This window comes from Pelodiscus sinensis, chromosome 32 (genome assembly GCF_052426305.1).
Source record: "Pelodiscus sinensis isolate ZL-2025 chromosome 32, ASM5242630v1, whole genome shotgun sequence".
NCBI classification, from domain to species: domain Eukaryota; kingdom Metazoa; phylum Chordata; order Testudines; family Trionychidae; genus Pelodiscus; species Pelodiscus sinensis.
Genome location: NC_143083.1, coordinates 11,317,141 through 11,330,689, shown reverse-complemented (window position 1 = coordinate 11,330,689; position 13,549 = coordinate 11,317,141). Strand labels below are relative to the sequence as shown.

The 13,549-nt window shown below is 64.8% G+C and overlaps 1 protein-coding gene across 4 annotated transcripts in view; it reads left to right on the top strand.

Moving 5' to 3' along the window:
• Positions 1-13,549, top strand: part of PDE4C (phosphodiesterase 4C) — an 87,148-nt gene that overhangs the window by 57,575 nt on the left and 16,024 nt on the right. For all 4 annotated transcript variants that reach the window (XM_075902919.2, XM_075902920.2, XM_075902921.2 and 1 more), the window contains 5 exons: positions 4,342-4,533; positions 5,065-5,101; positions 5,487-5,560; positions 5,839-5,888; positions 9,029-9,141. In XM_075902919.2, coding sequence (XP_075759034.2) covers positions 4,342-4,533; positions 5,065-5,101; positions 5,487-5,560; positions 5,839-5,888; positions 9,029-9,141 — 466 coding nt within the window. The remainder of the gene's footprint in view (positions 1-4,341; positions 4,534-5,064; positions 5,102-5,486; positions 5,561-5,838; positions 5,889-9,028; positions 9,142-13,549) is intronic.

The following is a 13,549-nucleotide window of genomic DNA, read 5'->3' as shown; positions in this document are numbered from 1 at the left end:
GGGTAGGGGCTGGGCAGCAGTTGTTGGGGGCGGGTGCACCTGTGTCACCGATGGCCTCTGGGCAGGTTTACAGCCGTGGAGAGTGACCCAACGCGCACGGGCGGGACACGGCCTGCCTGGCCCTTCCCCCCCAAGCTGCGGCAAACCCCCTCCCCGACCTCGCTCGGTCCACCCCAGGCCCGGTCCCCGTGGCTCGTTGCTGGGGCGTGCAGGCTGCCTCGCCGGGCGGCCCTGGCTAGCGTGATGGGAGCGCTGCAGGTCGCCTTGGCGGTGCGTGGCGCAGGGCCGGGAGGGCAGAGGGTTGCCGGGGTGACCAGTGTGCCAGGCAGGGGCAGGCTGGGCCTGTCCCAGGGAGTCCTACACCCCACAGCTCTGAGGAGGCAAGGACGGAGGGCCCGGCCGGGGTGTCTGCGCCCCTGGGAAGCCCGGCGGAGTGGGACACACAGTGCCCACTGGCTCCGATCTCGGGCAGGAGTTCACACCCGTCATGCCAGTGTCTCCACAGAGCTCATGGGGGACCCGGTGGGGACAGAGCCCAGGTTCCTCCAGCGATATCTGTGGGGCCGGATTCAAGTGAGAGGGGGCCTCCAGCCTGCCCCATGGGTCACGTGCCGCAGGGCAGGTGGGGTCGGCCATGGGGGGCTTTTATCCAAGCACACATTATCTGGGAGGCATTAACAGGGCTGTTATGAGGCGTCATTCTCCCGCTCAGCTCTGCGCTGGTTAGGCCTCCGCTGGAGGATTGTGTCCAGTTCTGGGCACATTTCAGGAAGGATGCGGAGAAATTGGAGAGGGCCCAGAGAAGAGCCCCACGAATGATGAACGGTCTAGAAGACCTGACGTGTGAGGGAAGACTGTAAGAACTGGCTTTGTCTAGTTTGGAAAAGAGAAGACTGAGAGGGGACATGAGAGCAGCTTCCAAGTACCTAAAATGGTGTCACAGGGAGAAAAAATTGTCCTTGGCCTCTGAGGACAGGACAAGGAGCAATGCGCTGAAACTGCAGCGAGGGAGGTTTAGGTTGGACATTAGGAAAAACTTCCTGCCTGTCAGGGTGGTTAGCGCTGAAATAAATTGCCTAGGGGGGTTGTGGAATCTCCGTCACTGGAGAGATTTAAGAGCAGGTTGGACAGACGCCTGTCAGGGATGATGTAGCTGGTGCCTGGTCCTGCCGTGAGGGCAGGGGACTGGACTCGATGCCTCTCGAGGTCCCTTCCAGTTCTAGTGTTCCAGGGTTCTGTGATTCTGTCCCGCCAGTGGCTCCCTGACACATCCTGGCACTGGTGTGGCTTGTCACCCTCAGCAGAGCACGTGACACTCCTGGAGGGTAGAGTCTCAGCACTACTGTCACTTCTGAATGTGCTGCGTGCGCCGGCAGCCCCCATGCACATGGCCAGCGCCCGCCCCAGATGCTCTGTGCAGCAGGGCTGGGCGTGGGGCAGTGCGCCCGGGACCCGTGCTTGGGCTGGAAGGGACTCCAAGGGTCACTGAGCCCAGCCCCCTGTGCTGACCCCGGAGCGAGAAAACCCAGCCCAGCCCTGCCACGTGTGACTAACCTGGTCTTCAAACGCTCCAAAGACAGGGATCGCGGAGCCTCCTTGGAGAGCCGGTGCCAGAGCTCAGCTCCCGGAATGGGGCCTTGTTTCTAAGCTACACCTCTCCCCCGGCGGCCTAACCCCCTTACGTCTTGTCCCACCCGCAGCGGGCGCGGAGAACACCTGAGCGCATCCTTGCGGCTTTGTGGGCTGTTACCGGGCGCCGTCTCAATCTGCCTTTCCCCAGACCACACCTGCCCACCTGGGAAACCTTCCCTCGCCTGGCAGGTTTTGGAAACGCCGCTGGTTTGCTGCTCTCTCCAATGTGCCCCCATCTTTCCTAAAGTCCAGCACCCAGAATTGGAGGCAGGACTGCGCCGGGGATCGTGGCCTCTCCTCTCTTCCGTACGACACCCCAGGATATCAGCCTTTTTTTGCAGCTGCATCCGATTGTTGGCTGGTAGTCCTGTGTGGTCTGCTAGCCCTCCCGGCGCCTGTTCAGCGGCGCTCCCACCCAGCCGGCCAGCCCCCAGTTTGCAGCTGGGCCTTTGGAGCCGTCTGCCCGAAGCGACGTCCTTTGCTCCCGTCTTTGTGGAATTGCGTGGGCTTGGATTCGGACCAGTTCCCCAAGTCGTCTTGAATTGTAGCCCCCCGTTCTCCCAAGTGCTTGCAGCCCCTCTCGGCTCGGCCGTGCATTTCGTCAGCCTGCCCCCCTCTCTGCGGCTGTGTTGCACGGGCAACGGACTCGAGGGCTTTTTCCACCGACGAATCGGTACGTTCTCAATCGCCAGCACAGCGGGAGCCGAGCCACGGCTACCTGGCCTCCCCTGTTGTTCCTCAGCAATTCTCAGCCCATCCTGAGGCCCCCCTCCGCTTTTCAAGCAAGCCGGTGCGAGCAGCCCCTAGCGCCCCTGCCTTTTCCGCCTCCCAGCATCCCCTTGGAGGGGGCAGGCGTCCTGCGAGCAGGACAAGCAGCAGCTCCGGCCAAAGCAAATAATTCCATCGTCAGCATCCAGGAAACAGCCATGCTGCCGAAAAGCAGCCCCGGGCGTGGGCGCTGCACCGCTCAGAGAGCGGGGATGCTTCTCCGCTCCCCAGCGGGGCCTGTGCCTCCATATGAAACCCGAGCCACACACCCGGCTCAAGAGTCTGGGGAGCGTGTTGGGAGAAACAGGGGGAGGGGAGGGGAAAGGACCATCCCAGCTGATGGTGCGGACGTGCTTCCCCGCAGCGAGATGTTAGCGAGAGGGCTCGCCGGGACGTGGGGCGTCTGGATTGGGCCAGGCGCTCGCGAACGCCAGAAGCTGCAGCTGCCAGCCTGTCCGGCGGCGCTTAGTCTCGGGGAGCAGCAGCGGGCGAGGGGCCCCTTGGAACGGCGCGCCACCCTTAGCTCCGTGAACGGGCCGTGCTGCGCAAGGAAGGCTGCTGGCCCGTTGCAGGATCTGTCTGTAGCTCTGCTGGGCGCTGTCGTGCGGGGGCGGAGCGGGATGGCTCACCAGATTTACGGGCGTGTGGAAGGGCTCTTTGCACGGGGGCAGGCTGCACGCTGGGCTGCCTCAGACTCGAACGTAGCCAGGACTGGCTGGCGTTTGTGCCACCATACCAACCTCCTCGCTCCTCGGGCCAGGGGCTGCCCATCTCCCTGGGACATCCGGCGCAACAGGCGGACGGGTTCCCACAGCACTCAGGGGACCGGCCCTCTGCATGCGACTTGGCTGGCCCGTCGCTCCCTCCCCACCCCGGCTGTGACCTTCCTGCTGGGAAGGAGACGAGGGTGCTGCTGAGCAGAGCCGGGTCAGTCGATGGGACAGAGAGGGGCGCTGCTGGAAAATCCTATTGAGCAGCTGTGAGCGCAGCATTCGGCTGCCCTGATCGCTCCTTCCCAAGGTCAGCGCGGCTCCAGCCCTGGGGGTGTGCTGGCACAGTGGCAGGGCCTGGGCAGCGTTGCCTTTAAGTGGGCGGGGGCAGGGCCAGGGCTCGCAGCATGGAGCCCCTAATTCCTGGGGAGCCATGGGCCGGGTCCCTGCGCTGCCCTACGGCTCTGTGCCAGGGGGTGGCAGCTGCGCGGGCACCTGGCCGACTGCGGGAAGCCACGCACACCCCCAGGACAGATGAGCCCCAGGCCTGGTCCCTGTTTGTAAGAACCTGCCCCTTTAGCAAGGCACAGGCCTGGGTGCCATGAGCCCCCTTTTCCCTTCCTGCCCCCAGCTTCACTGCATGCTCTGCACCCTCCCTCCCCACAGCTGCTCCCAGGGTGCAGGTCCTCCAGCCAGGCCCCTGCACGGCTCGGATCTTTCCCCAGTGGGAGATGGGCAGGAGGTGCCCATGCAGCCCTGCGACGGGCCAGTGGCACTAGGTCTGGGGGGTAAATGGGGCCGCGCAGGGGGCTGGGCCAGGAGCTCTTAGCCCCACGGGCCTGGGCCTGATGCTGGAGGGCTGGCGTGGGGCAGGGCGTGCTGGGGTGGGGAAGGGGGACCGTGGCGCACCCTGGTTTGCAAGTGTAGGTTTATACCTGTGAGCTAGAGCGGCCCATGTGGGGGTATCACCCACAACACCAGCCCCCCGCCCAACCCCTGGAGTGAAGGGCTGTAGTTATTCAGAAACCCACTCCCCTGCCCCTAATCTGTGGGGCTGGCCTGCGGGGCACAGCCTGTGCCCACCTTCCCTCCCCTTCCTCAGGCTTCCGGCCCGGCCCCGTGTGCTCAGAGCGGGGTGCAGCGCAGCGGGAAAGTAGCCCCGAGCGACTGGGCGAGCCCCCGTCTCTGTGCGGCTCTTCTCTGAGCTTTCCTGCCTCCCCTCTCTCTGCAGCTTTGACATTGAGAATGGCTTTTCGTCGGGGAGGAGCCCGCTGGAGCCCCAAACCAGCCCCGGCTCCGGGCTGGTCCTGCAGGGAAATGTCCCCCACAGCCAGCGGCGCGAGTCGTTCCTCTACCGCTCGGACAGCGACTACGACCTGTCTCCCAAAGCCATGTCCCGGAACTCCTCCATCACCAGCGACCTGTAAGTCCCCCCCTGCCCAGCCCTGCTGGCATGGCCCCTCAGTCGCCCTGGGCTGGCAGGGCACCCTAGGCCGAGACGCCCAGCGGGACTGGTGTGGGCCCTCTGCCCCCAGGGAGCCTGTCTGTCTGTCTGTCTGTCTGTCTGTCTGTCTTTAGAGCAGCCAGAGCACAGCTGGAGCCCAGGCTGGTGCCCTGATCCCCTGGGGAAGGGAGGGGAGCAGAGGGGCCAGGCGAGAGCAGTGGGGCAGGCCAGGGAACAGGGAACCTGGTGCCACCGGGCTGGGCTGGAATTGCATTGCAGGGGGGCATCCTACCAAGGACCAGCAGGGGCAGCCTGGGCTCGCTCAGCCCCCAGCCGGGCGCCCCACACTCACAGCTTGGGTGTCCAGGTCACAGAGGGTGGTTCCCTGCCAGCACATCCCTCGCCCCCCGATCTGTGGGGCCCGGGCTGGCTCTGCACACAGGGTGATCCCCCCCCCAGTTCCTCCCTCTCTGCCCACTCCGGGTCTCATGTGCCGTTTTGCCCTTGCAGGCATGGAGAAGACATGATCGTCACGCCCTTCGCGCAGGTAGGGGGCTCGCCCAGAGACTGGGGCCGCTGGGAATCGCGCTGGAGTCGGTTCTAATGCTCCCTGCAGAGCCCGGCACCTGCCACCTCTCTCCGGGGCTGCCCGGGCCCCCCTACACGCCCATGGCCACGTGCCAGGCACGGCACAAACTCGCAGCAAACAGGCCTCTGCCCCAGGGCACTGAATGGCTCCTTGGCTTTTCTGCCACGAAGGAAACTGCCCCGGTCTCCAAGTCAGGCCAGCAGGTCTCCGATTCCCAGCGCTCAGCGGCGAGGCTCTTGGGCACAGCTCCCCAGCCGTGCTGCTGAGCGGTCTGGCTCTGGGCCCACGCCCTGGGTCTGTCTTGTGCTGCTGGCCCCCAGCCGCTGTGATCCTCTCCCCACAGGTCCTGGCCAGCCTGCGCACCGTCAGGAGCAACTTCGCCACGCTGACGCATCTGCAGGACCGCGTGGCCGGCAAGTGAGTGGGGAGCAGGGCCGTTTGGGCTCATCCCAGGGCGGGAGGCCTCCAGGGCAAGTGGGAAGCATCCGTCCCCACCCTCCCATGCAAGAGCACGGAGCAAAGAGTCCTGGGGCCACGGGGCTGGGAAAGGGGGGGAGAATCTGATTCCCGTGCACACAGCACGGTGCTTCCCGGTGCTTGCAGGGGGGCTGGCGCGGGGAGGGGGCCGCGTGGTTGACTCGGGTGCACCCCGGCAATGCCACGCTCAGCCGCTGCCTGTCCCTCGTGTCTTGCAGAAGAACTTCGAGCAGCAACCCACCATCTGCGTGCAAGGCCAGCCTGTCGGGTAAGTCCCCTGCCGGGGCCCGGCTCCCTGCAGCCACAGGGCGGTCCCAGGGCACAGGCGGCTGGCAGGGAAGCAGCTGGTTAGAGCTTCCCTGTGGTCAGAGCTGAGGCACTGGGTCCCGCAGCGAGAGGAACGTGAATCTCCGGCCTCCACCATCACCCGCTGGCCCTGCTGAGCCCAGGGTCTGGCTGGCGGAGGAGCTGCCTGCTGTCCGGTGGCTGCTGCGGCACCGGCCAGATCGGTGTGGTGGATACGGCCTGTCACCTGCCCAAGGCAGCGCCACCTGCTCCCAGCTGGCAGGCCTGGCTCTCTGCAAGGAGCCCCGGCACCGTGCCCAGCCGGTCTCTGAACAATACTTCCCGGCCCCCCTCGCAGCATCCTGGTGCTGTCCCCATCATGGGCCCCGGCGGCCACGCCCCATGAGGCGCTGCTCTCCCCTGCCCAGGGGCCTGCGGGCAGGACGCCCCCCTCCCCCTCCCCTGCCCCCCAAGGGGCGAGTGCACTGTGGCTCTGGCGCGGCCCCTCCTGATCCATGTCGGGTTTTCGCCCGCTCCCTCCTGCCTGGCTCCTCTTCAGGCCGCAGCGAGGCTGGAAAGTCTCCTATTGACGTCAGACGTTCCATTAATAAAACTCCCCGCTTGTGTCTCCAGGCCTGCGTCCCGGCCCCGGCGGGAGCCCTACACCTCCAGCTGGGCTGCTGGGTGGGCCCTGCCCCGGCTTCCTCTGACCCCAGCCAACCCGCAACACCCAGCTGCAGCCGGCCCCAGCCTGGCGCGGGAGCGGAGGGGCCAGGGAGCCCTTCTGACTTCCCGCTCTGGGGCCCCAGGGCACCCCTGAGCCACAGTGGGGAGCCTGGGTGCCTTTGGGTGGAAGCAGAGTGTAAACCCCTCATCCCCAAGCCTGCCAGCCCCACAGAGGGCTGTGCCCCTTGAGGGGCCAGGCACTTCTTCAGCCTGGCTTGATCTTACCACACTAGCCAATTAGCCCATCATAAGACGGGATTTTCAGGTCTCTCCATGTTGGTCTCTCCTGAGCCTCCGGTCTCTCGCTCCGTCTCTCTCTCTCTCTCTCTCCTCCTACTGCCTCCCCCTCTTCCTCTCTCTCAGCTCTCCTCCGCCTCCTGCCTCTCTCTCTCTGTCTCTCTCTTTCTCTTCTCCTCCCCTTCCTGCCTCTCACTCGGGGGACCACGGAGCCCAAAGAGCCATTTGGGTTCCACACTCCCCGTGCTGCATGGGGGGCGCGGGGCCCAAACGGTCGCTTGCGCCACTTGCTCCCCCGGGGCAGCCCGGCTGAGCGGCGCAGAAGTCAGCCGAGCGCCACGGCGGAAGGTGAAGGGGGGCGGGGCGGTGACGTTCGTGGCCAGGGGGCGGGGCTTGGAGCCGCAGTCACACCACATGTCACCGCCCCGCCCCCCTTCGCCTCCCACCGTGGCGCTCGGCTGAGTTCTGCGCCAGCATTTCAGCAACAGCGCCCCCCAGAGGGAACAGCCAGCATTTCAGCAACAGCGCCCCCCAGAGGGAACAGCCAGCATTTCAGCAACAGCGCCCCCCACAGGGAACAGCCAGCATTTCAGCAACAGCGCCCCCCAGAGGGAACAGCCAGCATTTCAGCAACAGCGCCCCCCACAGGGAACAGCCAGCATTTCAGCAACAGCGCCCCCCAGAGGGAACAGCCAGCATTTCAGCAACAGCGCCCCCCAGAGGGAACAGCCAGCATTTCAGGCAACAGCGCCCCCCAGAGGGAACAGCCAGCATTTCAGGCAACAGCGCCCCCCAGAGGGAACAGCCAGCATTTAGGCAACAGCGCCCCCCAGAGGGAACAGCCAGCATTTCAGGCAACAGCGCCCCCCAGAGGGAACAGCCAGCATTTCAGGCAACAGCGCCCCCCAGAGGGAACAGCCAGCATTTCAGCGTTACAGAGACTCAGACCCTGGGCTACTATATATATGATAAGGCAGGGGTTGTGGGCATTTGCCTCCGGGGGTGGCTGGATCAGAGGGAGTCCCAGGACATCTCTGCTATAATACGGGGCTACTGGCCCAGCGTAGGACCCGATCGGGGGGGGAGGGAACCTGTGTCTGCTGGGCTCCCTGCTTGCATATGGGGCCTGATCTGGCCCGGGGAATGGCACAGTCCAGGGGCCAGACGTCGACGCTAGCCCAAGTCGGGCGGGAAATAAGGTGCAATGAGGGGAATGAGCTGGGGGAACAGGCACAGGCCGCGCTGGGGGCTCCCTCAAGAGAGCGGCTTTCGGGAACGCGCTCCCCTGGCTCACACCGGCCGTAATTGAGGGCAGGTCACTGGCTGTGCAAGGCTGGAGGCCAGACAACGCTTCCCCTGGCAGGCCTCAGGCTGGTTGTTCGCCCCATGGGCCACGGCCGTGAGGCAGCGTGGCCAGGCCCCACTGCGTGGCTTGGGCTTGGCTCCTGGGGGGTGCCGCTGTGGCTTGTGTTTGGAAAAGCCTGCAGAGCCCGGTTGTTTCACAGCAGAAGGCAGCTCTGCTCCTCTGCTCTGTGCCACCCGGGTCTCCGCTTCTGGGATAGGCTGGCAGCCGTGTCTGGGGCCTGGCACTGCCCGGCTGGGGGGCAGGCTCCGACGTCTGGGACCGTGTGCCTGCCTGGCCCCCGGCTGGACTCGCCTGGCAGCAGAGCTGGCTTCCCCAGCTCCCTGTGGAGGTCAGTTGGATGTTTGACCCCAAAACCCCCCTGAGCCGGGCCCTGTGCACCAAACCCGGCAGGCTCGGGCTCCTCCGGTCGCCACGGCAACGCACCAAACGGCTGCAACTTCCACCCGATAGTTGCTAATTGTGCTTTATGTAACCAGCCGGCCCCGCGAGCACCCCTGGCTCGCCTTCCCCTCCAGCCACGTGCGGCCACAGACGCCGGCACAGCTCCGGCTGGAGAGGGCAGCCCAGGCCAGGCAGCGGCAGAAAGCGCGGAGGGGCTGGAGCCTGCCACACGTTCCGGGCGCTAGTCTGGGAAGCAGAGGCACCTCCGGGCTGTCGATGCTGGGGGCAGGGCGGGCGCGGGGCGCAGCATAGGGGCCCGGCGTGATGCTGAGAGCCTGGGGCACGCTGGCAGGGCCTCTGGCCAGCCGACCAGCGAGCGCTCTCCCCAATGCTCCCTGCGTCCCTTTCCACAGAGGATGCCTGTCAGAAGCTGGCGATCGAGACCCTGGAAGAGCTGGACTGGTGCTTGGACCAGCTGGAGACCCTGCAGACCAGGCATTCCGTCAGCGAGATGGCCTCCAACAAGGTAAGCGGTGCGACCGGCGCGGCAGCTCCCCCCGGGGGCCTGAAATCCCCGTCCGACCCTGACAGGAAACAGAGGCTGCGCCTATCCAGACAGCCCCGGCGCGGCTGTGCAGAGAGCCAGCGGGCGGCTCGTGCCGAGGCGGCTTGCAGAGCGCGGGTAACACCGACCGCATCTCCTGGGTCTTATGATCCCAAGGACCCCTCGGCCCCCACACTGGCCAGGAATGCAGCCAGCTCTGGGCTGGAGCACAGCAGCTGTCTGACACACAGTGATGGCACAGGGCGGATCAGGACCAGGAGGGAGAACGCTCTAGGCAGCTGACTTCGAATTCTTAGACAACGTCCCCGGACTGGCACGGCGGGGCTAGCCCCTTAGGCCGGGCGCTTGGCGGATTAGTGGCACAGTTGTCAACAGAAGCTGCTGGGGTAGGCGCCAGCAGAGTCCCAGGGAGCTGCGGGAAAGGAGCCCCTCCGGAAACCCGGCTCTCCAGCAGCAGCTGCTCAGTGTTATGGGAATGCCCAGGTGCACCAGTTACCAGCCAGGACCTCAATGCACTGGGTGCTGCAGAAACACAGACCAGAGAGACACTGCCCCAGGCAAAGTGACGCTCATGGCCATGCACCAGCATCAGACTTGGCCTCATTGCTCCTGTGCTTTGGTTCCAGCAGCATGGGTAAGGGCACATGGGCACAGAACAAAATTTATCCCGCACATGGGTGGGGGGAATTAGAAGGACCCTTGCTTCTGGCCAGGGGGTCTCTGTTGCCTCGGCGTCCTCGACCACAGTGGCAAGCAGCCCGCGTGGCAACGTGCCCATCTCAGCTCAGGCATTACGTCCCCCATTCCAGGGCTCAGCCGTGGAAAGTTCAGGGCGCTTCTCTGATCGAGGCTGGTCGGGTTCTGTGCGGGCATGTTCTTCGCTTCTCTTTGTGGGCGATGCAACTGGGGGCCCTTCTGTGCGCCCCGCTCGGAGGACTGGGCGTGGCTGCTCCGCCTGGTGACAGCAGCCCCGGCGGGCGGAGGGCCGTGTTACGATGGAGTCCTGCGGATGGTTCTCCCTGACGGCATGGGCCCCGGTGCCCTTTGTGATGGCGCGTCGGGGTCCCCCGATCCTGCAGCCCCCTAGCAGCAAGAACAGACTCCGGCAGCCAGTAGAACAGGCGGGTTTATTGCTCCTCCAGGATACAGCCCAGCACAGACGTGATGTGGTTACAGGAGTCAGGGCCCGGATGCCTCAGACCCCTTGGAGTAGGGGGTCCATCGCCCCCCTCAACCCTCACACCCAGCTTAGTCTGTTCCCTTCGTGTTTTCTAGCCAGAAACTGCCTCACACCCAGACCCTGCGCCCCAGCCAGCTGGCGTCTCCGCCTCCCTTCCTTTGTCTCTCCCCCTGGGAAGAGCAGCGTTATCTGCTCATGCTGGGACTAGGGCTCTGGGCCAATCCACGTGTGGGTGAGTCGGTGGGAATCACACATCACAGCGCAGGGGGACACCGGGTTACAGAGCAGACAGTCCCCCCACTACGGCACAGCCTTCTTGCCCAGTTCTCCCCACGAGGGCAGCCGTACATCCAGCCCTGCCCCCCACCCGCCCGCTCCACGGCAGCCAGAAAGAACCTGGGCTTTGCAGTGAGCCCGGAAGGTTATACCACGGCCGTGGCAAACCGAATGGGGGTGAGGTCCAAACCCAAGGGAATGCCTTGCCCACAGCTCCTGGCCCGGTCTATCGAGGGGTCTCCGCTGCAGGGCCCCCTGGATCTGAGCCAGCGAATCTCAGGTCCTGAGCCACTGAGAGCTCGGAGATTAAAGCCAACCCAGTGGGAGGCAGCACAGCCCCTGGGGTGGGGTGTGATGCCTCTGCACCTCCAAGCAGACTGTAGCCTTTGGTGCTTGCTTTCACCCTGTGTGATGTAGTGGGGGTACCTTGCTGGTTGCTATGCTGGGCAGTGCGTTGTGAGTGACCTCTACTGGCTGCTGGCTGCAGCACAGCCCAGCAGGGCAGAGGATGAGTCATTATGCAAGGGGGCTTCGAACCTGTCTGACGAGTTATCTCCCAGGAAGCGGAACAATGGGAAGAAGGGGAGTGGAGCCCTGGCTGGGGGCAGGGCTGGAAGTGAGTGAGTTAGTGTCTGTCTGGGATCATGGAGGTTACAGCCTAGGGAAAGGGGCTGGAATTTAGGGGCCCAGGCTCCCCCATCTCAAGGGGGGCTGAGGCATCCTAGGCCTGCCCTGTAACCAGATTACATCTGTGCTGTGCTGTATCCTGGAGAAGCAATAAATTCCCTCTGTTCTACTGGCTGGTGGAGTCTGTCCATGCCACTACCGGGGTGCAGGAGACAGGAAAACCCCAACGCGCCGTCACACCCTGTGACCTCAGGCCGCCACACTCTGCCCCCAGGGGGCGCCGGGTGCCACAGGAACAGCCAAAGGGCTGCCCCCGTGGTGGGGAGCGAGGGGCGCACAGGGGCAGTGGTGATGTGGAGTCACGAGGGCCGTGTTGACACTGGCAAGAACTGTGTCATAACTCACCAGGATGGGTGGCCCTGCGGAGGCAGGTGGGAAGCTAGGCGCAGCTCCCAGCTAGCTCTCTGGCTCCCCGGGGACTTTGGGCAGCTCTCTGTGCCTCAGTTTCCCACTGTTGAATGGGAATAACAATGCTTCCCTGCCTCAACGCCCTGTCTTGGCTCCAAACCTGCAAGAGTCACTCTCACACTCAAAGGCCTTTGTCCAGCTGGGGAGGGGGGGGCGGGGAGGAGGTTTCGCCTGGTCACACTCCCCCTCCCAGGCTCAGGTTACAAAAAGCATCAGCCGCTGCGTACGCACAGGAGGCTGTCACACGGAAATTCCCATCGTCATCTCACTATTGGTGCCGTGCCCAGGGAAACTGAGGCACTCACAATTGGGGTTACTAAAGGGCAGTAGACATCGCATTTAACATAACTGAGTGAACAGAGTGAATACAATGCCCCCTTCCGGAGGACTGGTCTGAGGAGAGCCCCGGGATACGCAGGCTCTGGCGGGGACCCAGGGGCGTAACCGGGAACAGCCTCTCCCCAGGCCATGTTATACGCACACCATGTGTACGGTGGGGGTGCAGAGAGCGGTTGACCCAGCTGGAAACCCTGGGTATGATGGAGCCCACTTCAAGCTAAAGGATGCTGCAGCACCTCCCACCCCCTTTGTTCCAGCACCTTTAACGCGGGCCCCCCCTTGCTGTCCTGAGCCGCACCCACCTTAGGACTGGGCCCCATTTCCTGCACCAAGGGGGACAGAGGTGGGGGGTGCACAGGGTGCCGCCCAGCTGGGGACCCTCCATTGTCTCTCCGCCTCTCCTGGCAGCCAGGGATGCTGGAATAATTTGTATGGGAGCGGGGGGGGGGGGGGCTGTGGACCCTGGAATCCAACTGGAAACCCTCCCTAGAATGGAACCCACTTCAAGCCGGGGAGGGGGCTGCACCCCTAGTTCTCCGCACCCCTGGCCTGGCAGCTGCACTGCCCCTTGTCCCACCGCTGAGGCGCAGGCTGGCTGCAGCACAGAAAGGGTTAAAGCGGGGCTCCAGCAGTTGTGGCTCAGGCAGCCAATGGGAGCGCTGGGCTGAGTCCTGCCCCTGCTGCGGAGCTCGCTTATTGGGCAGCAGCACATGCGGGGGGGGGGGGGAGTGGCCCTGGGCTCCCAAGACTGGCAGGAGGAGCCTGGCTGGGATCCCGCCCCCCGCGCCCTGACCTGCATCCCATGCCTCAGCATCCTGCCCAGGCACCTGGTTTGGGGCACCCCCTAGGCTCCCAAGGGAGCCCTGCTGGGGGGCAGTGGAGATGCCTGATGCCAGCCCCTGGCTCTCCGCCCCCCGGGGCTCTAGCGAGGTAAGTGGGTGAGATGGCGCCAGGCCCAGGAGCTGGGCACCCCAGAAAACTCACCTGAGTTTGCTCCCTGCACCCAGGGGCCTGGCCCCCCATCTCAGCCGCTCACCCCCCCAAGGAGGCAGGCTGCTCTTACCAGTCTGGCTGCATCCCCAGCCAGGCCCCCCTGTGCAGGAGAGAGCCCCTGGCTAGCAGCTGTGTGGGGGGTGGCGCGCTGTACAGCGCTGACTCCCCGGCAGCCCAGCCCCTACATTGCCGGATCCCCGGCAGCTCATCTCTGCGGTGGCAGGCGGGTGCCGAGCCGCGGCGAGGTCGGGTGTGCGTGGGAAGACACGGGCCATTATGGACACATTATAATAAAGCACATGAGCACCTTTCAGGGCGGAGTCCTGTAACTCCCCCAGGAGTGAATTCCTGTTGCCACCCCAGAGCCCACTGGGTCCTTCCACCCCCCCCCAGAACCTGCTGGGTTCTTCCACACCCCCAGAGCCTGCTAGATCCTTCCACCCACCCACCCAGAGCTTGCTGGGTCCTTCTATGCCCCCAGATCCT